Source organism: Caretta caretta, chromosome 14, assembly GCF_965140235.1.
Source record: "Caretta caretta isolate rCarCar2 chromosome 14, rCarCar1.hap1, whole genome shotgun sequence".
NCBI classification, from domain to species: Eukaryota; Metazoa; Chordata; order Testudines; family Cheloniidae; genus Caretta; species Caretta caretta.
The window spans coordinates 2,367,677-2,395,423 of record NC_134219.1 but is presented as its reverse complement, the minus strand read 5'-3'; the positions used below and the strand labels follow the sequence as shown (position 1 = coordinate 2,395,423).

Sequence of the window (27,747 nt, the reverse complement as noted above, 5' to 3'; positions counted from 1 at the left end):
AGTGAAGCCTATTGATATTGTTCAAAGTCTCGCTGATGTCAGCCAGTAACATGCCTATGAGTATCATGCTGCAAGTATCTACAATGGACTATTCCTGCAGGCAGTAGATGAATTTGCAGGCTAAGCAACTCCCTCTAGAAATCAAAGGGCTGTATTTTACAGTACAGTGCAGGCATAACATCAATTGTTAACAGGAGTCATTCATACCACTCTCTGTACTACAATAAAAGTGTGACACACGCACCCGCATTAAGCCCCCAAAAAAGTAAAAGTTTTCTGTTTGTTGCAGGCAGACTATTTCCCCAATGGGTTATCATTAACTCTAAGCCTTGCAAAACAACAAAACCAACAGGCCATTTGCCAACTAAACTAATTTAGTCAGTTTAGTCAGGTATTTTAATAGCAAAGACAGACAAAACTAACTTCTCAAGCAGTTTAATTCTATATTTCAAGCTACGTACTTTTTTTTTTTTTTTTTGCTCTGTTCACTGCAACTGGGTATACTGTGCAGCATGTGAGGTCACACGAAGACCTGACAGCCAATATTCTCTGATTCCTCGAGACTGTCCAGCCCTCAAACATTTAACTCCATTAAAAAAATATTTGTTGTCAAAATAATTAGAAAAAAGGAAAACAGAAAGCAGAAACCGAGGGGAGAATTAATAATTGTACTTTGTTATAAAGTGTTTCCGGAAGAAGGTACTTAAAGGACCTAACTTTTTTGCACGGCATTTCTTCGCCTTTTTATGTTTACAGATACTGTTAACGATGATTTGGGACATTGTTTAAAAAGCTTTTGCATTCACCTCTTAATTAGCTCTGAAATAAAAGTGGGATAGAAGCCCTGAAACAAAATAAAATTGCAGATGAAGAAAAGTTATCTAACACTGCCTGTAACTATCTGAAGGCTCTGGGACTAAGAATCAGTTCCACCAAAATTAGTGCAAATCCATTACTACTTGAAGTTACTGTACCTACTAGTAATTTTCAGCTACAGAAATCCCTACATGTAATTCATAAAAATGAGCATGACTAAACAGCAGAGATTTTATCACCACAAGGTGCCTCACTTTTTCTGCTTTAGTAAACCTGAAAGCAATTCCTATTCAGAATGAAAACTTCAGCGACAGCTACACCCCCCACTCCACCCAAAGGTATGTCTACACTGCAATTAAAAACCCACAACTGGTCTCTGCCAGCTGATTGGGGCTCAGGCTATGGGGCTGTTTAACTGCAGTGTTGATGTCTAGGCTCAGTTGGAATGCAGGCTCTAGGACCCTGAGAGTTGGGAGGGTCCCAGAACTCAGGCTGAATGCATACACCCTATATCGCAATTAAACAGCCCCACAGCCTGAGTCTGGCGAGCCCAAGTCAGCTGGCATGGGCCAGCTGCAGGTGCCTAATTGCAGTGTAGACATACTCTAAGTCTTGTTATGTCATAAGTAAAAATTTTAAAAAGGGATTGTCAGTGCTTTATCATGTAACCTAAGTAAAGCAATCAGCAAGTCAGTGGCAATAAATTTACAGATGGAATTTCTAGTTTTAAGTTAGGACTCCATTTCAGATTTCAGAATTGACATTTTTTTGACCACACCAAAACATCTGAAATTTCAACACTACTAGAACAAGTTTCAAATCACAGGATCGAGCATATTATAAACCTAAACATTTATGAGTTGATAGCTACAGACCACTTTTTTTCTCTTCATCTCAGTACATTAATTCACAAAAATGTCATTTCTAACTAAAATAAGCAAGTGCAACATGCACAAAAAAATAATGTATTCTGTCAATTTATTTTAAAAAGCTATGGGCACATATACCAACATTAAGTACACAAGTTAGGATTAATTTCCAATATAAAATATCCTATGGATCCACCCAAATTAGGTCTCCCGCATCATCCTATAAAATCTAGTCTGTCTACTTGCCCAATGCGGTGCATTGAAACCTGTGTTAAAATTATAAACTATTGCTTTAAATTCTCAGGGGTTTTCCTGGTCCTACTTGCAGGCTAGAGGGCTGTTCAGAGAAGCATTGAGCAGAGTCTTCAGCAGTCAGTCTGCAACAGCCAGCCTAGAGCAAGGTGGTGGGAGGTGTGCCTCTTGAGTCTCTGTTTTTGGTTCTTGTGTTAGGATTCTGAATTCTAAGACATAAAGCGTGTTAGGCTGCAACCTTCTAGAAAGAGCACTTTATATTTTTATCTAAATTCTCTGTATGTATGCCATGAACATAACACTCAGAAAATGCCTTAGGGAAAATAATGATATGACATTTCTCTTTATATTCATTTATACAATTGCAGGTTTACAGAGAAGTCCAGAATAGCTAAGCATTCCATGAGTAACTCTCCAACAAGCCTCTGTGGTGATGTGACTAAAATTTTATTAAGCGGCTCCTTGAAATTTTTTTTTAACAGTGGGCAACATTTGCAGTTTTCCCTATGTAAAACATTTGTCCCATACACACTGCAATTTCTAAGTAAGTAAATAAATAAAAAGCCAGTAAACTCCTCCTTTTTCCCTTACAATTAATCAGTCCTTCCACACCACTCTCAAGCAATAATGCTCTCTTCCCCAGCACCTCATGGAGACTCTTCTAAGTCACTCCCCTAACTGACAGAAGTTCCTCCAAGCAACAATTATGGCAAGGGGGTTGCCCTGTGGCCTCTGGCTGCAAGACTGATGGATGATGTGAAGAATGGGTCCCTACTGCTTCTTAAGGTGGGGGAATTCATATCGGGTTTGCTGTGGGTGGTTGTGGGGGTGAACTCTAAGCTCCCATCAATACAGGCACTTTACGCTCTGAGCTATGACCAGACAGGCAGCATCTGTAGACACCTACTCAGTGCAATGGCACCTTGGTCACACTGCAGGAGCGGGTGGTAGAGTCCAAGTGTGAGCTCCTAGCTTACGAGTAAGGAACGAAGAAGGGGAGTTCCCGTCACGACGGTTGTGGATAAGGCTGAAAATTGTAACAAGCAAGCACTCTGAGGGCAAAGAAACATTTTTTTCTTTCCCGATCCATCCCCATTTTAAAGCGATTCTTAGTCACCACAATTCCATCACCATGCATAAAGCCAGCTTAAGTACTTTGAAGAGGAATAACAAGATGATTCCTTGGGACACCCCAGATTTAACAGACTCATTATTATATCAAGAGTGGGTAAAGGGAAGGAAAATATGCTGCAGACACAGACTCACCCAACTGCTTGCTCCTTTCAGTCCCAGCAGTTGGTTTAAATTTTCAATCCTCTTTCAAAAAAAGGGCACCTAGAAACGTAGAGCTTAATTTTCAATTTCCCTGCACCTTGTACAGTCATTTAGGCCAGTGCACAATGAGCGCAAAATGCTGCCATTCTGATTTGGTAGCAGTTTACACTCACTTGCACCAGGGCGAGTGACTGCACAAAACGCAAGCCAAGGCAGAATCTGGCCCATATTCTGGTTTAATAATGGAGATTCGCTTACATGTGGCCTAAAGGTCAGATAAATTTACAAGGGGCACGTGCAAACCCACACAAAGCCTCCCCAACTCAACAGTCGTATTTACAAGGGAAAGAAATTCTTCAAGGAAACAGCTCTCAGTTTCAAGGAGGCTTTTATACAAAGTTTGAGAAAAGCCATATATAAAATTATGAACAAATTTTCTGGGGAGATAAAATTTAATAGACTACAAAGAAAAAACTTTAAGTTTAATATTAATAATTCATATGCCCCTGCCGGTATTCTGCAGCCATCTGTAGCCCAAAAGGTCAGTTCTTGCTGTGACGATGCTGACAGCATGCGCTAGATTCCTGCATCAGCTCCTTTTGAGTGTTTGTTTCTCTTTTTTATCCTCAGTTTTCTGCACTTCTAGCATGGAATTTCATCAGATGTGTACTCATGTCCAACACACTCGCCACTTCTGTGCTTTTATTTACCCAATGAAATCAGCTACTAAGCAAAATTCAAGGACATTCATTAATGCAAATAAAGCTTATAATAAAATAGATTTTTAACTGCTAGACTAATCGTTTACTTCATAAGCACTTCTCTGGACTGGTATTATAGATATATTAGCAGCAGAAATCGATAAGCAACATACACTTATACACTTCCTATTTACTTGCTCTGAGCTCAGCAAGATCCTGTTCTGAACATAAGGGAATACTATTAACCAGTAAGATGTGAACCACTGAGCTCAGATTCTGAAGGTGCCTGCAGCGGTCCAAGGTAATCATGCATAACAGAACCACTCAACTGAAGATTAAAAACTCCAGTGTCAATTAGGCTTATCCACTCCTTTTGGCACAGTGAAATCTCAATGCTTTTATGACACTGCTTTGCCCTGGTCTACACGGGGGGTGCGGGGGGTGGGGTGGGGAAATCGATCTAAGTTACGCAACTTCAGCTACATGAATAACGTAGCTAAAGTCGACATACTTAGATCAACTTACCGTTGTGTCTTCACCACAGTGAGTCAACTGCTACCACTCCCCCATCGACTCTGCCTGCACCTCTCGCGGCGCTGGAGTACAGGAGAGCGCTAGACTAGACACGATAAATCGACCCCCGCTGGATTGATCGCTGCTCGCCGATCCGGCGGGTAGTGAAGACATACCCCAAGTCTAGTAATAGCAAATTGGTGTTTCTTGGCTCCAGATGAATAGATGTGACAGCCAGTGAGGAAAAGAAACCAGCATGAAGCAAGTTAATATTTGACAACTGCAACCTCTTGCTCTTCAGCCTTTACACTGCCACACTAGCCTTTACCCAAAATGCAAAATGACACAGCTAAAGACACCTTCCACTGCATCATCCCTATCTCTGGTTCACTGCAATGGTTTCCTTTCTGTGTATGAAGTGTAAGCTCCTCGTCAGGTCCTCAAAGCGGAAATTGCAGAAAATATCTCTGAAGAGCCAGCTGGTCAAATGGAATGGAAAGATGTACAGGATACACGCGAGGATGGCTGCTCAGCCCAACCAATAAGAAAATCAAGCTAGCCTACAAAGAGAGCTTCAATCCTACAAGGGAGACAGGTGATCCTTGTTGGGGATTCAATACTAAGAAGAACGAAAAGAATGTTCTGCAAGGAACAGCCAGACTACAAGATGACGAGCTGTCTTCTCAGAGCCTAGACATCACTCTAAGATTGGAGAGGCTTCTGAAGTCGACAGGCAACAATTCACCAGTAACGACGCATATCGGCACCAAAGACAATGTATTATGGGATATCTCACAGATTATGGATGACTTCAGGGAACCTGAAAGGGTGCTGAAGATAGTCCACATGATTTTTGCTTGGATATCCTTCCCATCCCACGAGGCTGTACAGCTTGGATGGCATCAGTCACAGATCCTAGTGAGCATCTCTTCCTGGTCACACTCTAGGATTGCTGTGAGGGGAATCCAGGCCTCTTGCTCTGGATTCCCAAGACTGTTTCAAGCTCCGGGAGCCTGAATGGAGTCCAGCCACTCCCCCACGCTCAGCGTCCCTAGGCACATACCTATCTGGTGTCCCCCTCCCCTCAAGCATTGGAACCCACTGTCCAGACCCCAGCCCCTCTGGGCACAGTGCTGACCCTTCGGACTCCTCAGTACTTGAGTACTCCTCTCCCAGAATTCCACCCCAAGATATGAAGCCTCTGGTTTACAATTTAACTCCCTCTGGGGCACACAGCAATTGTGAAGCAGTCAACACAAACACACTTTGTTCAATCTATCAACTTTATGCTCTTTATATTTAATTGTGCGCAGGAGAGTTCAGATCACAGAGAACAATGTAACATCCCAAACGCATTGTTCCTCATCTTCTCTTGGAAGAGAATGTGTGTCCCATCGGTAAGTCAGACAGGCAGGCAGGGTCTTCCACCCCGTTGCCCACCCCGCCCTGGCAGCAGCCTCTCAACTTATTCTGGTGAAGATGGTTCCCTTTTGCTCCTGATCTGCAAGCTGCTGGATTTCCAGATGCACTCCATCCCTCTCCTGCTGCAGCTTCTCCTGCTCTCCTGTTGCAGTGGTGTACTCCATCCAAATTAGTGATCAACATTACCCCAAAGAATTCACTGCTTCATTTACTACAGTACTATATATTCATATTTAAACAGTATGACGGGTAAATATTTAGTTTTTATATTATATATATATTATTCTTACAGCAAAATAAAAATACTTGGTCAGTCTTTTTATCAACTACAATTGGTTAACAACATAGGAACAGCCTCCTGGTGGGTTAATAATTCAATCACACGGCGTTTCAATAGCACGTGCTGTAAAGAGCCGCAGGAGACGCATTGAAGAGCCACGTACATCTCGTGAGCCTGCATCTGAAGATCACTGTTGTAAAATGACCATCGAACACCTAGTCCGGCTTGCCAAGCTGGCAAGATACACTGGAATGCCCAAGGGGACGGTCTGTGACTCCATGGTAAGACTGTTATAGTGCTTTAGGAGCTCACACTTGCTACTGGGTTAGTGAAAGTTAATTATAGAACATACAACCAGCTTGGGGTTGCTGCCCTGAAACTGGGATACAGCATGACAGTAACTGCCCCCTCCCCACAACCAGTTCCCCATTTTCTTACATAATCCCTAATTTGAACTGAAATCTCAGCAGTCCCCTTTTTTCAGAATGTCCCAAAACCTTCTCCCAGATGCTTCAGGGAGAGTTTAAACTTTTGCAACAAAGCTTATTGACACTGATCACAATTTTTAAAATCTTCTGTGTTCATAAGGGAGAAAGTGTCCATTATTTGTCACTGACAAAAGCCTTGGAGCCAGATATCGTACCCTGGGGGACTTCAATCTGAGTGACATATGCTGGAGGTCTCATGCTTCCTCTACTAAAACAGCCTCAGAATGCATAAATATTATAGATGACAATTTCCTAACTCTAGGGGTGTTGCATCCAATATGGGGGGGATTTTATGTTGGACCTCATCTGGGCAGCTAAAGAGGCACTGATGACAGAACTAAAAATTAGTGGTAACTTAGGCACAAGTGATCCTGACCTGACTGGATCACATTTGTTATGTGCAATCAGAATGAAGTCTAACTTGGTATTACATACTGCATATGTGGTGCCTTACTGGTCCAATTTCACAAAGCTGAAAACAATTATGAGTCAGATCAGTTGGGGGAAAGAATGTAAATGGAAAAAATTGTGAATAATTGGGAATTGTTTAAGAACATTTCACTAGATGCCCCAAACGCCGTATTTCCACAATCAAAAAGAAGGCCACACTAGTTAAAAAAAACAAATGGGCTTAGTAAGGAAATAAGGGTAGCTATAAGAAGTACATTATTTATATATTATGTGATACAGCTTGGCCAGAGGGCAGCAGGAGAGTGTTAAAAGGGAGCCTTATTCCCTGTAGAGGGAAGAAAGTTTGCTATAAAATAATTAAAGCACCTGAAGCCAGTCACATAATTAAAAAACCCTGCTTCAATCAGACAAGAGGAGGAGTTGAAGCAGAGTGGATTGGTGTTGGAGCAGAGAGCAGTTTGGAGGGGTTGAAGCAGAGTGGATTGGTGTTGGAGCAGAGAGCAGTTTGGAGGAGTTGAAGCAGAGTGGATTGGTGTTGGAGCAGAGAGCAGTTTGGAGGAGTTGAAGCAGAGGAGAATTTGGAGAAGTGCTGCGGTGGGCTAAGAAGGCCAAGACCCTAGGTAAAGGGACACCTGGCTTGTGCAGAGGGAGGGCAGGAAGCCCCACAAGCTGAAGGGCAGGAGAGGGAAGTAGCCCAGGGGAAGGAACCGCTAGTTTTAGTGGTTTACCGCTATCCCTAAGGCCCCTGGGCTGGGACCCGGAGTAGAGGGCAGGCCCGGGTCCCTCCCTCTCCACTCCCCTCATCTAGGACACTAGTGGGGCAGTTAATACCACAGTTCAGGGGCAAGAAACAGTGCCCTGAACCCACCTCCCCCCCCCAAGAAGAGAAAGTGCGAGACCCATCATAGTAGTGCCGGCAATATGCCACAATAGATATAGCTATATAAAAACAAATTGAAGAGAGAAGTAGATAGTAATTAACATAGAACAGAAGCTAGGAATTGCAAAAAATTAATAATGGAAGCAAAAGGTCACAAGGAGAAATTTATGACCAACAAAGTTAAGGATAAGCAGCAGCAGGTTTTTTTAAAAGTACACTATATTAGGAACAAAGAACCCTACCATTATTATTGGCCCACTTCTAGATGGAAATGGTAGCATTGTCAGAAACAGTGCAGAAAAGGCAGAAGCATTTGATAAATATTTCTGTTCTGTATGGGGGTGGGGAGGGGAATCAAATGAGGTATATTGTGATGATGATAATGAAACTTTTCATTCCAATAGTAACTCAGGAGGACATTAAACAGCAGCTACTAAAGTTAGACATTTTTAAATCAGCAGGTCTGGATAACTTGCATCCAAGAGTTTTAAAAGAGCTGGCCAATGAGCTCACTGGACCATTAAAGTTGGTTTCAGTAACTCTTGGAACATCGGGGAAGTTCCAGAGGATGGCAGGAAAGCTAGTGTGCCAATATTTAAAAGTGATAAATGGGACAATCAACATAATTATAGGCATATCAGCCTGACATCATTGATACTGGACTCAATCGCTAGAGAATTTAACGAGGGTAATATAATTAATGCCAATCAACATGGGTTTATGGGAAAAAGATCCTATCAAACAAATTTGTTTGGTTTTTTTTGAGATTACAAATTTGGTTGATAAAAGTTAATGTCATTTACACTTCTGTAAGACATTTGACTTGGTACTGCACAGAATCTTAAAGAACTAGAAAGATAGAAAATTAACACTGCACGCATTAAATGGATTAAAACGAGCTAATTGACAAGTCTGACAATGTGAATGAGGTAATATCTTTTATTGGACCAACTTCTGTTGGTGAGAGAGACAAGCTTTCAAGCTACAATGTAATTGTAAATGAGGAATCATCATTGAGCAGGTAGGTTTCTAGTGGGCTTCTGCAGTGCAGTTCTTGGCCCTATACAATTTAACATTTTTATCAATGACCTGGAAGAAAATCTAATATCACTGATAAAATACGTACATGGGGAACAAAAGATCGGTAATGGGCTCTTCAGTCTATCAGAGAAAGGTATAAAACGTCTGAAGCTGAAGCTAGACAAATTCAGATTGGAAATTTTTAGCAGTAAGGGTAATTAACGAGTGGAACAATTTACCAAGGGCTGTGGTGGATTCTCTGGTAACTTTTAAATCAAGATCGGATGTTTTCCTAAAATATATGCTCTAATTCAAACAAATGTATTACGGGAAGTTCTCTGGCCTGTGTTATACAGGAGGTCAGACTAGATCATCACAGTGGTCCCTTCTGGCCTTATAATCAATGAATCTATTTTTCTGAGGGCTACATCACTCCTCCCATGTCCACATCTCAGCACATTTCTTCCTCTGTCTTGTACTCCACTAAATCTTCTGCTTTTACTACTCTGTCTCTGCCTCTCAGTCAACTCTGAACAAGTTTCATACCACCACCCATTATGTTTAGAATAGCCTCCATCCTCCTGTGTGTCAAGCAACCTCCTCTCCTTCTTCAGATCTGTCCTTAAAACCCACTATTTTCATTTAGCCTTCCAATGCTTATCTCCTTTCTGGTGCACTCAGTATCTTAATTTATCCTCCACACTTCTTCTCTGCTCCCTATATCCCTGATAACGTCACAGAACTTTACGGGGTACAGGAAGCATCATGAAGCAGGGACTGTTTTATCCTCTTGGATGGGAACCTGAGTAATAGTTGGAAGTGTCTAAAGGGGAGGACTAGTTCTTTAAATGACAGGCTAGTATTCTGAGCTCAGAAGAGCAAGCAGGAGAAAGGCATGAATCCCAAATTAATCCAGGCACTTAAATCGCGGAGTAGAGAGGAAGAAAATTAGTGATAACTGAGTGAGCTCCCCAGGACGGTGCAGTGTCTTTCTCCCAAATTACACACAAGTAGTTGGGCACTTCAAGGGTCTTAACTTCCTGCTGCTGACCTACCCCTGGAAGGAAGGAAGGAGAGAAAGGAAGAAGAGTTCTGACTTGACCATGAGGAAAGATAGTCCAGTTGCTCTTGGAGGCATAAGCTATGCTGCACATTGCTCCCTCGTCTCTCAAATCAGGCTCCAGATACCAAGACATATACAGAGAGGAAGAAAAACATTCCAATTATCACTTTCTAACACAAACGCTAGTTTACACATTCCTGGGAGATTGTTTATTTTTGCTGTTCTGCAGACTATACAGCCAGTTACATTAAGAACAGCTATTTCCTGCTGTAGCTCATACTAACACAAAACTAAGCAAAAAATCGCAAGTTACAAATACTGGCTGAGGTGTCATTGGCAAAAACCACTGGGACAAGAAAACTAAGAAGGGACACATTTTGCCAAGTGCCAAAGATACAGACTTATTACTCTGCCAACTGTAAATCCTTCCTGTATAATAAAACAGGAGCAGGTTATTGCACCGCATAACTTCTCTGTGGACATGAACAACGTTTACAGGGAAGGTTTCATAATCCTTTAAAGAAAAAGCATCCACAAAAAATTTTGTTGAGGAAAATGTTAATCCCAGACCAAACTGGCTTTAGTTAAATAAAATCCATTTTACAATAGCTATGGTCATACAAGAGGGAATTTACAGAGGAAAGGTAAAGTCCAAAAACAAAGTCAACTCAGAACTAGACAGCCAATCTGGCTCTCTGTTTCCTTGCATCACAGGAAACACCATTTGGGTCTTCAACACCATTTAATACAGAAACAGTGCAGCATATCCAGCTCTTTAAAAGCTCAATTGTCCAAGAAGAGTAGAAAGGATGCCTGGGCAAGTAAGCTGAATATGGGGCCAGTGAGTTGCTAGCTTCTTCTCTCTAGAGAAGGGTTGAGAAAAGAAGCAAGTAGCCCAGGAATCACTGAGTTGTTTTTAAGGTGAGGAGTGGAAGAAGAGCAACATAGGTGTTGCTCCTTGTCCTTTAAGAGAAGGGGAGGAAGGAGCAGAGTGACCACAGTTTTTACACTTTTCTGGTAGGCGTGGGTAGCAGGGAACAGACTAGCCCATATAAAGAAGAGATCTACTACCAAGGGCTTCCTATGAGCCCAGGAGAGTGGCAACCCCCAGGGGAGCCCTTCAGAGAGGGTATGGGGACAAGAATGCACTAGCTGGTGGGGAGTAGGGAAGCACAGAATTCAGTCAGTAGTATGCACAATATGGCGGGAGCAAGAACTGATTCAAGTGGGAGGGAAGCAGTTAATTGGTGAGAGAGAAGAGGAGACAGTTTGTGTTAAGTAGTTGTGTATTGAGGGACATGGCCTTAGTAAGGCTATGTACACACAACAGCTTACATGGTATAAGTTATGTTGCTCAGGGGTGTGAATAAGCCCACCCTGCCCTCCCCCCCGCCCCCGAGTGACATAAATTACACTGACCTAAGCACCGGTGTGGAGAGTGCTAAGTCAACAGGAGAGCTCTCTCCCCTCAGCTTGCAGGGGTTCTCAAAATTCATTGCACCGTGCCCCCCTTCTGACAACAAAAATTACTACACGACCCCAGGAGGAGGGACCGAAGCTTGAGCCCACCCATGCCCCACCGCCCCAGGTGGGGGGCCAAAGCCCAAAGGCTTCAGCCCATGGCAAGGGGCCTGTAACCTGAGCCCCAGCGCCCAGGGCTGAAGTCCCCCGGCTTTGGCCCCCAGGCGATGGCGTTGGGCTTGGGCTTGGGCTTCAGCCCCAAAAAGCCTAAACCAGCCCTGGTGACCAATTAAAACAGGGTCACAGCCCACAGTTTGAGAACCACTTAGAGCATCTTCACTACAGCGGTGCAGCTGTGCCACTGTAAGCTCTGTAGTTTAACTTAACTGGTAGCACAAGCACCTTCCACCGGAATAAGAATCAAGGAGCTTTTCAGGCCCTGGGCATACCCCATTACCTACCGAATCAGCATCATACACCACAGCAAAGAGAGGTCTCGTCACCATGTCTAGCCCGTGTTTATGGTTTGCCTAGAGCAGTGGTTCTTAACCTTTACTGCAGCCTGCACCCCTTTGGTTCTCAAAATATATTCTCACACCCCTTATCAAAAATCGTTGAAGTAGGTCACTTCTTTAAACCTAGATATATTTTTTGTTTGTGTATTACAGTAATCATTAAATGTATAATGTTAATAAATACATAGGTTTGATGAAACAAAGTAGTTGTACTTACATGCCTGCGTTTAATTTGTGTTTTCAATCATTTACCTTCTAAAAAAACCTGGCATGTCTCGCACCCCTAGAAAGGGCATCTCGCACCCCCAAAGGGTGCATGCACCCCAGGTTAAGAACCATTGGCCTAGACGTACAACTCATCACCTGGTTAAAATTAAAAGGTTTAATGGAAGTGAAGTGTTCACAGAATGTTTCTGACACCCCATTAAAAAAGGAAACTGGAACATGATATAAGCAACTTGGACGTGGCAGGTTTACTGGGGAATTTTTTTAATTGCATTTAAGAGCTACTCACATAATTAAAAGCAGTAAATACTCTTCCTCTTTCAGCAAGGAATAGAATAGATTTCTAGTTCCTCTAGAGGAAATTCTGAGGGAGTAAAGCAGTGGCTCTCAACCCTTCCAGGCTACTGTACCCCCTTCAGGAGTCTGATTTGTCTTGCGTACCTCCAAGTTTCATCTCATTTAAAAAATACTTGCTTACAAAATCAGAAATAAAATTACAAGCGTCACAGCACACTATTACTGAAAAATTGCTTATTTTCTCATTTTTACCATATAATTATAAATCCATTGGACTATATTGTACTTACATTTCAGTGTATAGCATATAGAGCACTATAAACAAGTCATTGTCTGCATGAAATTTTAGTTTGTACTGACTTTGCTAATGCTTTTTTATGTACCCTTTTTCAAACTTAGCAGCTAGTCAAATTTCAGTGCCCTGAAGATGTTCGAGGTGGAAGGAGAAATGTATGGAGTCTGATATTTTCTCTATTGCAATCTTCTTTAAAAAGTCCTGCTTCTCCAAGTACAGGAGGAACCAAGAACAAAAGGAGCAGTTTCATCACTTATAGCCCCAAGCCTCCTTAGCCAACAGCAGACCCAAAAGTACTCTCTAGCTTTTTCCAGGGTCATGGTGCACTTACAAGCTATTGCGTGGCTTTCTTCCTGCCTCAGTCTCTCACAGTTTCTGTTACCATCAACAAGATTTTAACTCAACCCATAACAAGGTTTCATACAGCTCATAACAATAGAAACAGATACCCTTTTGAATGAAAAAACAAAAACAGTAACAATTTGCTGTTATGCCATTCATGAATACTAAAATCTCTCCCCTTTCCAAAACTGCCCCTTGTCAAATTAATGTCAGTTTCATTTTCATCATACTAGTACTGTATTTCTACAATTTATTACTCTTGGTGAAGGTATAATTAGAACCAAGTACTCTCACGGAGCTGTTTAAGTGAACAAGTCTCTTGGCCATTTATGTAAAATAAACAATTGATTTTGGTAAATTAAAAATTACATTTTTATCCCTTCCACATTGGTTGGAGCTGAAATACTGAAATCAAAGAACGGGTCACTGATTTTGTCAGTCGTTATACTGAGAGGTTGACCTAAGTCAACGCACAGCCAAAGGTCTGATCTGACTCCAAATTGCGAGTGTAGAAGAAGAAACTCACTGTAAAGTTTGCTGGTCATGCAAGACACTAGAAAACGAGGGTGATCAGAGCAAGGGGACTGAATAACTGTACCACCGTGTGCTCCTTTATTCAGCAATTACCAACATGCCATAAATTAAAAAAGCAAAGAAACCCAGATATAGAGCCACAGAGAGGTGGTCATGGGAGGAGAAAGGAGTGCTGTTGAACAGGGCTGGATGGGGCAAGCATAACAGCTTCAAAATTAAAGGGACATCGTTTGTGGTGTGAAGTTTGAAAGTACGAGCACATTTTCTTCAAGCACCTCAGTGTAAAATTGTGTTGCAATACATCACTGTTGCTGGCAGTTGAAGGGTTGATTATACCAAACACGTGAAGGGCCCTCTACGAGTACACTCTGAACTTGCATTATGGAGTTCAAACGCTGATTTCAAGTAGGGTTGATCTTAAACAACATGCAGGAAAAGGTATGCACAATTACACACTTCCCTTGTATACTCAATACATGATTGTGAATACAATCAGTGTAACTGCAAACAAATGAAGCATACCATTACACACAGTTTCCACTTACAATTGTGCATACATATTTTTAAAATTAACTCCCTTATGTTTCCTACAGGAGTAGGGCCCTACCAAATTCGTGGCCGTGAAAACTGCATCACAGACCGTGAAATCTGGTCTTTTGTGAACTTTTACCCTATACAATACAGATTTCACGGGGAAGACCAGCATTGCTCAAACTGGGGCTCCTGACCCAAAGAGGGCTGAAGGGGGATCACAAGGTTATTATACAGGTTATTGCCACCCTTACTTCTGCACTGCCTTCAGAGCTGGGTGGCCGGAGAGCAGCGGCTGCTGGCCAGGTTCTGAAGGCAGTGCCCCACCAACAGCAGCGCAGAACTAAGGGTGGCAATACCATATCTTGCCACCCTTACTTTTGCACTGCTGCTTTCGGAGCTGGGTGGCTGGAGAGTGATGGCTGCTGGCCAACAGCCCATCTCTGAAGGGAGCAGCACAGAAGTAAGGGTGTCAATAAGATATAGTACAATACTCACTATATAAGTGAGGCATCCTTATTTCTGCCTTACTGCTGACAGTGGCGCTGCCTTCAGAGGTGTGCTCCTGGCCAGCAGCCACCACTCTGCGATGGCCCAGCTCTGAAGGCAGCACCCAGGCCAGCAGTAAGGGTGGCTATACTGCAACCCCACTACAATAACCTTGCGACCCCCCTCCCACAACCCCTCTTTTGGGTTAGGACCCCTACAATTAGGACACCATGAAATTTCAGATTTAAACAGCTGAAATCATGAAATTTACTATTTTTAAAATCCTACGACCATGAAATTGACCAAAATGCACCATGAATTTGGTAGGGCCCCATATATAAGAAATCAATATGGGCTAAAGCAAGAGTTTTCATGACTTTCCAGCTGAAGCAGACAATTAAGCCTCTGACAGAAAACAAAAACTGCTGATTTGGTTTATTGCAATACCAAAAAAACTCTGCCATTAGCCTAGCTCTAGGGAATTTTTGGTTATATTGTAAACAACGGGATGGGATATTTGGGAAATGTTAAACAAAATGCATGAGAAAACTATGGATTATAGAATTAGTCATTTTCAAACTTGTATGTCCACAAACTCCCAATTGAACTGGGAAAATTCTAGAGGTGGTGACAGAGATTATCCAGTTTGAATTGCTACTACCATATCAAGATTAGACCCTTTTCTTCTAAAATGTGTGAATTAACTGCTCCAATTGAAGAGTGAAGTCCTTTTTCTCTTTAGGCATAAAATGTGTGTAGACAGAAACAGAAAGTGCAAGCTTCCCAACTCTACTCCATCAGTGCACAACAGCAGCCGCAAATTGGAGTGATCATGTCTATGGAAAAGAGGAGATTCAATCTATAGCTTCAATAATGTGACTGCCAACAAGGCTCCCCATTCATGCCAGCTTTGGTGGTGATCTTCTGTGATATGGATGTTTGTTCACTAGCAGCCAAAGTCACCCACCAAATCATTTTACAAATGTCACTGAAGAGCCATAACTACTTTTTGCCATAATTGAACTAACATGGATTTCAACCATTAGCCTGGAAGTGAAATAATTCACACCATTAGCAGTCCTCAGAGCCATCCAGTACTCTGGCGAGTTTTCTTCCTAATATCAAGAATCTGTCTTCATTTAAGGGAGACAGTTGAGTCATTTGGATTTAGATCCCAGTCTAATTTACTAGCACAGGGCCTATTAAAATATGCCCACCGCTGGCACTCCATGTTTACCTGTGCGCGTGCAATCAGTGATCACAGAGAGCAAACTCTGCGCAGTTTGATTACAAATGTGACTTAGTGTAAGGAGACTTACAATGATTATTACAAGCTGGAGTAATGGTCACCACCATCTATTAGATTATTTAAGTATGAACATACATAAAACATGAGTCAAAGTGTAATTTCAATGCTAACCCTCCACTACACTTATTATGCTGCCATGTTCCATTAGTATTCCTGTGAAATGTGGAACGTTTAGCAACCAAGCAGCTAAGCTCTACAAATTTATTTGAATTAAGAGCATTCTTATGCAGCACTGTTAATCTACATTTCTGTAGAAAACCAATTGTCTGCCTATGCCTGTTCTCCTAAAAGCAGGATTTAATTCTCAATGTGCAGGTTATAAAGCAGCAAAAAAAAACAAACAAAAAAACAAACACCTTGTTAAAATAAAACCAGTATAACTAACTCTTTTGCTCTCTGTGTATTTTAGAAATCAATAAAAGTAAAATGTGGCTCAATTTAAATGTTCTGACTTTAGTAGGATCTTGTCAGTAAAAATCCAACATATTTGAGATCCTTTTATTTTAATAAAGTTTCATGACTCACTTGCTACCAAAGCTATGTGATTTAATTCAACATTCAAAGCTTAATTCCAACTCTTCTGATAAAACAATTCTATAAATAAATAATAGATGAAGGCAGTGTCACTCTGGTGGCACACATATTCCATAGAACCAGAGCAGGAAGAATAAAACCTCTGCAAAAGTAGGCCTTCTTGATGAAAAGGGGGACATGACAATATTCAGTTATTTTAATTACATTTACCAACGATCACTCTTAAAATTGGGAGATAGAGGTTTTCCCCTTCTTCCTCAATGTCTCTCTTCCAAAGAGCTTCCCTTTCAAGGCATCATGAGATCAAGCCTTACACAGCAAAAAAAGAATTCCATCTTATTCCCAAACCCTTGTGGGATAATTTTCTGTAACTAATAGTAAAATTAAGATTACTAGCTGGCCAAATGGTGTATGAAGAGACCTGAATTTGGGACTGCAGGAGACAACTTCCATATTCACTATGATAGTTAACAGCCTCTGTGTATGTGTATTTGGGGGCATGGGAAAGAATCCACAAGCATCCCTTTTAAGTGTGGTCTAGAATTGCTTTCTGTTTACCCATGAAAATCTGATAAATTAGACACAGTCTCATATAGCTGTTGGCTACATCCCTAACTAATGTGCATTCTGGTTATTTACAGAAGACAAGCTTTCTATCTCAAGCTCTTCATAGACTGCTTCCCACAGTGTAAAATACAAACCAGGAGATAAACACAAATAAGACCTCTCGAAGTCTCATTCCTCCCTTCTCCAAATGCTTGGGAGAGAAGAGGGGTTTTGTAGCACACTCTGAAGGCTAACAGACCTGGCCTCTGAAGGACCAGGGATAGGAGCCAATTCCAAATGTGAGGCTCCTGAGAGAAAACAAACTTCTCCCATTTACAACAAGGGAGCTCCAGCTTTAGCATCTCCACTGGCCTCAACTGCAGCAGTACAGCATGAGGAAAACATATTTCAGGTAACCTAGTCTCAAAAGCTATTAGATAATGCACTACACTTTTATTACTTTCTCCTAGACATTCCTGCAGAACTTCAGCCACTTCTTGCCTACCATCGTCACCACCAAAAGGATAATTATGAACCCTGACCAGTATACATAGGAACAGATAAGGCTGCTTAGAGGGATAGGTAAGCAGGGCAGATTGATTTAAATCAAAGCCTTTTAAATCACCAATTTGAATCATGATTTAAATCACCAAGCAGGAAACCTTAATTTAAAATCATCAATTTTAATCTTCTTTTGTATTTGTATGTTTTCATTATTTTTCTGAAGGCAGGCTGATCTCCTTCAGTTGGTAATCATTAAAACATATTGATTTCCAACTAAATATAGGCTTTACCCTAAACTGATGCTTCTTTTTGCTAACCAGGATGATACACTATATCTATACACATTTATTTAAATTATTATATAACTTTACATATATTCACATTCTTAATTTTTTTTTGCTCATCTTAGAAAATGGCGAATGTTTCATACTATATTTACTAGATTATTTTTATTTCTGTCAAGTTTTTTTTCCGAAGGAAACTAGAATTCAATTAAAATGCACAAAAACAGAATTGAGTCTTATTTTATTAGCTAAATAAAACTACATTAAATGTGCTGGATACATAAGAAAAAAGCTTCACATGTTCTGCATTTAAAACTAATTGATTTATTAAACAGAGGACGTATCACTCATAGGTAGTGAACTGAAATGATAATGCACGTGGTGACCAGAGACACAAGTTTTAGAACTGGAAGATCTCATCCTTTCACACCTAGCTTTCATGCATGGATTGGATGAGGAACATGAACTTTCTTGCTTTTTCAACTCCCTATCTATTTCTCAACTGTGAATGAACTATAGTCATTGAACTGAACTAGCTGAATAAACTGAAACAAAATGTTCTCTCTGCACCGGCTACTGCTATCAAACGCTCATTTAGCACTTCAACAAAGTCTGGTTCCAGGTGATTAGCCAGTGACTTCCTCCAGTTCAGTAGGCTGATTTCATAACTTCAGCAGCAAACCTATATTGCTTAATACTGGGTTTCTGTATTTAATTTAAATTATTTTCATAGATTATAATAAGGTTAGGCCTTAATATAAAGTTGTCAATTTCAAATTTAATTTTAAATAGGTTTGTTTAAAAAAAACAACCTATATTTAATTCAAAATTTAAAAACCATCCATTTGTATCTACCCTTGGACAAGGCTTCACAAGATGATGCCAGCAGCCAAACATTGCTTTCCAATCCATCAAAGGCAGAAATAGACCAGAAAAGGAAGCTGTAGTGAAAAGGAGAGAACAAAGTTGGCAGTCTGACTGAGGAGAGGTTAGGGAAAGGACTGCCTACCAGCCCCCTCAACTGATTAACAAACACCACAATAGGTACCAAAGAGCCTGGCCCACGGCTGAAATGAATGTGGCTGCAACATGAAATTGAGAGAATAGGGGGAGGGTATGCTACAGCAAGCAAAAAAGAAAGAGAAGGGATTTTCAGGAATCACTGAAGGACACAAAAGGATAGGAAGACATTATTTAGGGCAGTACTTGAGGCATAACAGAACAATGAAATGAAATTAAGAAACAGGGTGAATATCAGGGAACACTTCTTAATAGGGAAATTTACTAGACAGTCAAATTGCCTCCCAAGGGAAGTAGGGGAAGCCCTATTACCCTAATTATTTAAACTTATAATAGTCAGAAATGAACTCTCAGAGACTAGTTAAAAGTTGTGCCTCACATCACTGGAAAGGTAGTTGCCCTTTGATTAGCTGTAATTTCTCAGATTCTACCTATAACCCCAATGCCATAATAATCTGGTTATTCTGGATACCCCACCTCCTCACAGGTATTACCTCCACTAGTTCAGATATAATATGCTACTCCTGGAATAGGTCTCAATTTTCATGATCTACTTAATGGATACAGAAATATAACAAAAAGAAAAGGAGTACTTGTGGCACCTTAGAGACTAACCAATTTATTTGAGCATGAGCTTTCGTGAGCTACAGCTCACTTCATCAGATCATCACAACATCTGATGAAGTGAGCTGTAGCTCACGAAAGCTCATGCTCAAATAAATTGGTTAGTCTCTAAGGTGCCACAAGTACTCCTTTTCTTTTTGCGAATACAGACTAACACGGCTGTTCCTCTGATACTAGAAATATAACAAATGCACTTTGCTCTACTGTTTGAAATGAATCTGCTTTTAAGAAAAAAGAGCAGCAACCATACAGTATGTATGTATACTGTTTCCCTTATTGCTGGTTTTTACATGGATCCAAACATTTTAAATTAAGTGAAGGCTGCAAACATTACGTGGCTCTCAAGGAAACATATAATTTAGAGAACTATCAGATTAGCATATTGGGACCTGTCATGGAGGCAGACACATGTGTGTCCTCTATGCTATATTATATTGTTATTAGCACAGGTAGGGCCTTCAAAAAATTAAGCAAAGACTTTGGGTCGGAATTGGGCTTCCAACAAGTGACTTAAAAGCATAAACTCCATTGAAAGTCAATGGGATTTGGCTTTCTAAGGGACTTAAGCATTTTTTAAAATTCTACTTTAGAATTCCACCCTCCCAGCAAAAAAAAAATTCTGAGACTTCAGTATGCACCACTTAAACCCGGTTTAAACTGAGAACTCCCCTGCATATGCGCTCATACACATTGCTCTCAACACATTAAAAATAAGATCCCTTCTACAACGCTGGAATCTAAAATTCTTTGGTGCCTCTTGAAAAGAAAAGGGATAACCACAGCCTTCCAGCCATCATTCTCTCTCTCATTAAAGCAAGTTCTTAAGTCCAACAACTCATGAGCTATTACTAAGCGTGTAACAGTTGCTATATCTCCCTGTACATTAACCACACCACTATCTCACAATGCTTCACACAGAAAAGGTGTTCTATACAATACCTAGCTGGTCTGTATTTAAATAAAGTTACTTGCTTTTCTGGATAAATCAGTAACCTTTAACAATCACTTTTGATGGGCTGTGTGAATTACTGGCAATAAGAACTGGTTCAGATTTTTTTACCCTCTATTCACCTACAATTGTTTACACTTTGTTTTAATTTATGTACAGATTACCAGGGTGGAGCTGACTTCAGTTAGCTGAATGGAGGGGATGACTGAATGTTTAATAAATGTTAATTTCTTTAATGAAGCACCAGCTAGATTTTAAGATCCATTCCTGGTGTTTATTCACTACATGAAATCATAATAAGTATCTATGAGATCACAGCTGATTGCTGAGGAAACAAACAACACAGGTAGGAAAAAAGCAATAGAAGCAGAAGACATCTAATAAAAACACACCAAAAATAGTTACTGGGATTTAGGATAACAAAGGGAGATAAAGAAAATAGAGAAGATAACAAAACAAAATAATTTCTAAATTAAATTATCCAATATTTCAATTGTTCATAGTATAGCCCTATACTCTAGCAGGAAAAGCGGCTAGACACATATGAATGGCAGATGTGTACAAAGAATACCTGATAAAGTTAATCAGATTCACAGTGACACCCATCTATATGCTACAAAACAAACCATTACTGATCCCAAGACAAAGAAAAGCTCACTAGACACAAGTGACAAAGTTCAATGTAGATGCACCAACAATAGAAGTTTTGTGGCCTGCACTATACAGGAGGTCAGACTATCACAATGGTCCCTTCTGGCCTTGAAATATATGAATATTTATGGTTCAGAAAACTTTACTGCCCAAGTTGATGGTTCAAGATTTGCTCCTGCCCTCTTCAGTTAAAATAATAGTATATAAGATAAACAATAATTCTGCAGTTACGGTCACACAGGGCCAGCCTTGCTCAGACTGAGTAGCACCGTACCCCACGAAAAGCTCCACTGAAAATAATGGGGCCTCTCAGGGAGGAGAAAGGTGCCACTTGGCATAAGGAGGGATAGTAGAATCTGGCCCACAATGATTAGTGTAACCATTTTGAAACAGTTTTCAATAAAATTAGACATTCACTGTGACTATAGTATACATCATTATGTGACGAAACAGAGTTGGATTTGGAGCCACTCTTATTTGAGCATATACTATAAACCAATGAGAATGGATTTCAGGAGCCTTGATCAGGTCAGTCTCATTCCTGACCCCTGACAAGAGAGCTTTTCAGGCAGGGGAGAAAGATAAATTAGAAGATTCATAAAAGAACAGTAGTCAATGAGAATCCAAGGAGAGGGATATGGTCATCATACACCTCAGTTCAAAAATAAAACACATATGGAACTGTCTACTCTCTCATTCAAGATACACAGTGAGATTTCAGCTGGGTCAAGCAGAGCTTTACATTCTGTGCCAGATTTAGTTTGGGTTCTAATCTTAGAGCCTGAACGTTAGTCCCCTTATTTGCTTTGCCAAACCAAGATTTCAGCAGTTGACTCTGATAGCTTCAAGAACACTACCTGCTATTCTTCAGTCTGAAAATCAAAAAAACTGTGCATATTCCCTCTACCAGCTCTATAGCAATTAACTGACATACTCTGTTCCCAGTACTGTGTTCTCAAAAGAGAGGATGCTGGGGTACAAACATTTTGGTATGACAAGATGCTTAGAGCCCTGCACAGATATAAAATTTGTATCCGCATCTGATCCACAAACATGGTCCAGATGAAGATATCCATATATACGCAGGGCTTTAAGGATGCTTACATAACTGTTTTTTTTTATTTAATAGCAATAATATGCTTAATTCCAGCTTTATTCAAAAATACAAGGAGGGAGGGAAAATCCACAGCTGATGAGAAAAAAAGGCAAACTAAAAATATTTTCAAACTTTTTGAAGGTTAGCATTAAACATTAAAAATGGACTTGCCCTTTCAAACACTCTTTGGGAAATCACCACTCTTTGTAATTGCTTATATTTTGATGGACTTTTCATCTTTAATCATATATGCTGAACTACTAACTTCTGCCTTCATTAGAAGCCTAAAAACTATTTTCCAATAGGACATTCATATGCATTTATTATAAAAATCTTTTTTTTTTTTAAGTATTAAATTTAGTGCTCATGGAAGGTGCCCAGCTGACAATACTAGAAATCAAAGTCTTCTAGTTCAAACACAGACTTGGCATAGCATGGGCAGTAGTAATGCAAGCTTTTCACATACTGCTCTGATAATACACAGTAACACTGACTTGGAAAGAGCCTCTAGTGCAAAACAGTTCAGGATCCACAGACCATTTAGTCCTTTGCTTCTCTGCTGAGCCTACCCACACGTGGGTGTAGTGAAACTTAAGTATATATAAAAAAAACCAAAATCTTAGACTACAAGTACAGTCCTCCCTTTATATTACAATCTGCTTGTTCAAATATAACATCACAAAATTAGAAGTGTACTATATATAGAATACCTTTAATCCGCCTACCCATTCTAGACTAACAGATACTTTCATCCCACAATAAATTGGTGCTGTAGCACTATATTTCTAATGTCAGAAGTTGCACAAAATGTTTCATTAAAGAGAGAATGTCAAGGCAGATAGTTTTAATTCTGTGCCTATCAGCTGTGTTTTGGTTTTCAGAAATATGCAAGTTATGCTGCACCACTGTGCTTACTTGTAAGAAAACTAGGTAGGAAACTTACAAAAATTTTGCCTGCAGGAAGACAGGATTCTTGTATTTTTCATACCTTGCCTGCTCACAAGAACTAAGCGCACAGGCACAAGCAGCAAACTACTAAGAGCAACCTATATGATCATGAATTCATCACCACCTGGGTCATTAATGATAACCCAGTTTCCCAGCAGACACAAGTCAAGTTTGTCTAAAATGCAGCCCTCTTTAGAAGAGCTGATAACATTTTTCAGGATCAGGAAAATAGTGGATGTGTATTTTGTTTTGTTTATTTTTAAGTAGCATTTTTACAGTAGGTTAAGATTTGGGCCAGAAACAATTATCACGTCCCTATAATGAAACAAATCTCACTTTGACACTGTACTATTTTTTTTAAGTGACTTCTGGAACATTTGAGCTGGAAAATGAGAGAGATAATTCCATTTACCTAAAAATCTTCTTTGGCATAAAGAATTCACAGATAAGGTGGGGATAAGAAAGATCAGAAAGGAAAAGGGATTCAAAAAATGAGAAGTTTCAGAGTAACAGCCGTGTTAGTCTGTATTCGCAAAAAGAAAAGGAGTACTTGTGGCACCTTAGAGACTAACCAATTTATTTGAGCAATTTATGAGAAGTTACTCTCCACTCCACCACAATGCCCAAATTAAGCAGGCATTTAGTTTGTGTTTGTTTTCAAAGGCAACTCTCTCATTCTCTCTCTGGTTCACAGGGCTGAGGATTTCAGTAGCACCAACATGTGGCTGTAGCCACTTCTAATATATATATTTTTTTTGATAGCTTCACTGGGATATTTTACTTCCCAATTAGGCTTTTCATATAAACGTGAAAGTTAAACAGAAGCATATAAGCACCGTTGAATGACAAGCATATGAGCCTGTTTTCTTCTTATAGCAACTTCCATCCCAAAGCACTTCATGCATTTTACTAACTGTGCAAGTTATGTAGTTCACAACAACACCACACAACAGTTTAGGTCAGGAAATAAAGAACACTGTATCCAATTGAAACTACAGATAATTTTTGGTGCATGAAAAACAAAGTTTGGGCAGGAATACACATGAGTTAATACCCTCATTCTTAGGGTATGCCTACACTGCCCGCTGGATGTGCGGGCAGCAATCGATCCAGTGGGCGTCGATTTCTCATGTCTAGTCTAGATGCGATAAATCAATCCCCGAGCGCTCTCCCGTCGGCTCCTGTACTCCACCGCTGTGAGAGGCGCAGGCAGAGTCAACAGGGGAGCGGCAGCAGTCGACTCACTGTAGTGAAGACACCGCGGTGAGTAGGTCTAAAAGTACATCGACTTCAGCTAAGTTATTCACGTAGCTGAAGTTGCGTAACTTAGATTGCCACCCCCACAGTGTAGACCAAGGCTTAGTGTGAAATGACCATGTCAATGCAAACACGAAGATCCCACTGCACAATGACCTGCAGAATCCGCCAAAGACTAGATTAAAATCCCGCAATCCTCTATGGAACCGCATCAAGACCCTTACACCCGACTTTGACACTGAGTCTCAATAGAGAGTCACATGGAGAGTTTTCCATCTCAAAAATATTATGATCCTAATATTGTTCTGGTAAGAATGCATTACTCATATATTCCATGTAACATCCCAAAGAGGGTCTAAGCCCTCCCCCCACAGGACAACTTCACAGAATATAATGTCTGCATATACTGCACTGTCTGTCCACACCATTAACCCAGGAGTGGCCAACCTGAGCCTGAGAAGGAGCGAGAATTGACCAATGTACATTGCCAAAGAGCCACAGTAATACATCAGCAGCCCCGCATCAGCTCCCACGCCCCCCGCTCACCTGATCAGCCCTCCCTCTCACCTCCCGATCAGCTGTTTCCTGGCATGTGGCTTTAGAGACTATTTTTATTCCAGCTGCAGAGCATTTTGCACTAATGCTTTTGGGACAACCATTGGGAACCACTAACACTGGTGAATCGGCTCATAAGATGATAAACTCACTTAAAATTAAAAATCAAGAATGGCTCTGTGTCCTCCCTCGTTTTGTTTTAACAGCCAGAAGCATTGATAGTTCAGAACCTACAGGTAAATGTTCTGCAGTAAACTGCATCTCCAAGATAGGGTAGCAGACCTTGCTCTTACGGGGAGGGATAGCTCAGCAGTTTGAGCATTGACCTGCTAAACCCAGGGTTGTGAATTCAATCCTTTAGGGGGCCATTTAGGGATCTGGGGCAAAAATTGGGGATTGGTCCCACTTTGAGCAGGGGGGTGGACTAGAGGATCTCCTGAGGTACCTTCCAACCCTAAGATTCTATGATCCTATGCAGGAGGCTCTGGTGGGAGTGGGAGGAGCGAGGGCACAGCAGATCAGGGGAGGGGGCAGGAAAGGATGGAGTGGGGGCAGGGCCTACGGCAGAGCCAGGGGTTGAGCAGTGAGCACTCCCTGGCACATTGGAAAGTTGGCACCTGTAGCTCCAGCCCCGGAGTCGATGCCTAGACAAGGAGCCACATGCTAACTTCTGAAGAGCTGCACGTGCCTCCGGAGCCCCAGGCTGGCCACCCCTGCCATTAACCTGATCCAGAGAAGTCCATTTTAAGATGTCATTAATTCCACGACTTTGTCAGGAGGGGCACCAGTTTTAAAGAAACTCAATGCAGCTGTTTAAAATGCATATAATTAGGAATAGCAACCAGCATTCATAATTTGTTAATATGTTCACTTCCACTGTAGTCATGCAACAAGTGCATGGGACCACAGAAAACCTGACTAGTAGGAACAAATAAACTCAGTGATGCATCCGAAAGCATGCTGCAGTCCCTGGACTAAGGCCAAAACCTCCTCGTATCCTTCTCCTCCTCCCACACATAAACCTCTGCCCCAGAGCATTACCCGGTCCTTCATCCTCCAGCTCTGGGCCAGAGACTTGGAGCCCTCAATCTTCTCACAGTGCCGCTTCTTCATGAAGGCCAGAGGCAAGTTCCAGTCAGTCAGGTCTGACTCATCCTCCTCCCCGAGCCCCAGGAGAGGCGACTGCAGCATCTCGGACTCCATCAGGGGAGAAGGGGGCCAGGCGGCAAGTGCTCAGCAATCCCCAGCCCAGCACACGCTGGGGAGAGGAAGGGGCCGGTGGGGTCCCTATTCCGGGCGGGGCTCTGAGAGGTAGAAGGGGAGTGTTCCGGCTGGAGCTCTGCGCGCCCCTTTCCCAGGTGTCTGCGGGGCAGGGGGGCTCAGAGCCGGCGAGTCTCCTCCTCGGGGGCGTCCGCAGACAGCAGCCCCGGCCGGGCTCTCCGCGACCCCGGGGAGGGCTGAGGTGTCGCTAGAAGCACTCGGGGGGGGGGACCGGGCCTCTAGCCCCGCGGGCAATGCACGCTCCCCGGCTGCTGGGGCGGGAGCCGAACTCGGCCCATCGTGCCCTCCCCCGGCTCCTCCCTACGCACACGGGCCCCTGGCGGCTCGGCTGGCTTCGGCCCCCGTGAGAGGGGAACCGATTTGCAGCGCCGGAGAATTAAACTCCCCTCAGCCGCACACCAAGGAGGCGGCCATATTGCTACGGCCCACAATGCACCGCGGGGACGGGCCGCCGCGTGAGACAAACCAGGCCGGCCGCGTTCGGGATCGCAACTGCAGGGAGAGGCTGGGTTACCAGAGCCTCCTCTCAGCCTGCTGGCGCCGCCCAGTCCCTGGTGTGGGCGTGTCACGGCTGATCCCTCCCCCAAAACATCCTCTCAGCACCCCTAAATTCCCCAGAACACCACCCCCAAAACACTACAAACCCCCCACTGCACCCCCAAGTACCCCAGCCTTCTGCAAAACTCCCCAGAGCCCCCCGATTCCCCCCAAATCCCCACAGGACCCCCCAAACGCCCTCCAGCACCCCAAAACACTCCTAAACTCCCCACAGCAACCCCAAACACCCCAAACTCTCCAGAGCCCCCACACACACCCACAGCCCCCAAAACACCCCACAGCACTCCAAAACACGATACACCCTACTATTCCTAAAGCATTCTCTAAGTCCCCAAACTCCCTTCAGCATCCCCAAAACACTCCAAACTCCCACCACACTCCCCCAAATATTCCAAACTCCCCACAGTATCCTAGCCACATTTAAGCTCCCCAAACTCCCTACAGCACCCCTAGCAAACCAAAACATCCTTTAATTCCCACAAATTCCCCATAGCACCCTCCAAATTGCTCCAAACTCCTAATTGCAGCCCCCCAAAACATTCCAAACTCCTCACTGTTCCCCCCCCGAAAAAAGCGTTCAATAGTCATTACATCAGCTCCAATATCCCCACTCCCTACAACAGACTTCCAAACTCCCTTAAATGCCCCAAACACTACTCAACAAAATTTCCACAGCACCCAAAATATCCTCCAAACACCCCAAAACTCTTAACGTGGCCCCAAATTTCCCCAGAACCTCCAAAACATTGCTTGAACACCCACGAAAAAAATCACCCTCCAAAATCCCCACCCAGCAAAGCCCCACGAGAAACAGAAGCACACCCATAAGCAAGCCCATTTACACAAAAAGGGCACCACACTATCTAACTCAAGAGGAAGAGAAGGAAGGTACTGGGCTTGGCATAGGAGTCTCTATTCCATTTTCTCAAAAATAAAAAGAGTACTTGTGGCA

General features: G+C 42.0%; 1 protein-coding gene across 3 annotated transcripts in view; it reads right to left on the bottom strand.

Annotated features, from left to right (window-relative positions):
* The window catches only part of RPTOR (regulatory associated protein of MTOR complex 1), a 314,905-nt gene extending 288,188 nt beyond the window's left edge, over window positions 1-26,717 (bottom strand). For 2 of the 3 annotated variants that reach the window (XM_048818846.2, XM_048818851.2), the window contains exon 1: window positions 25,998-26,717. In XM_048818846.2, the coding sequence (XP_048674803.1) occupies window positions 25,998-26,159 (162 nt within the window). In that variant the 5' untranslated portion in view covers window positions 26,160-26,717. The remainder of the gene's footprint in view (window positions 1-25,997) is intronic. The other variant, XM_048818847.2, reaches the window with a different exon arrangement.
* Between the last annotated feature and the right edge of the window lie 1,030 nt (window positions 26,718-27,747).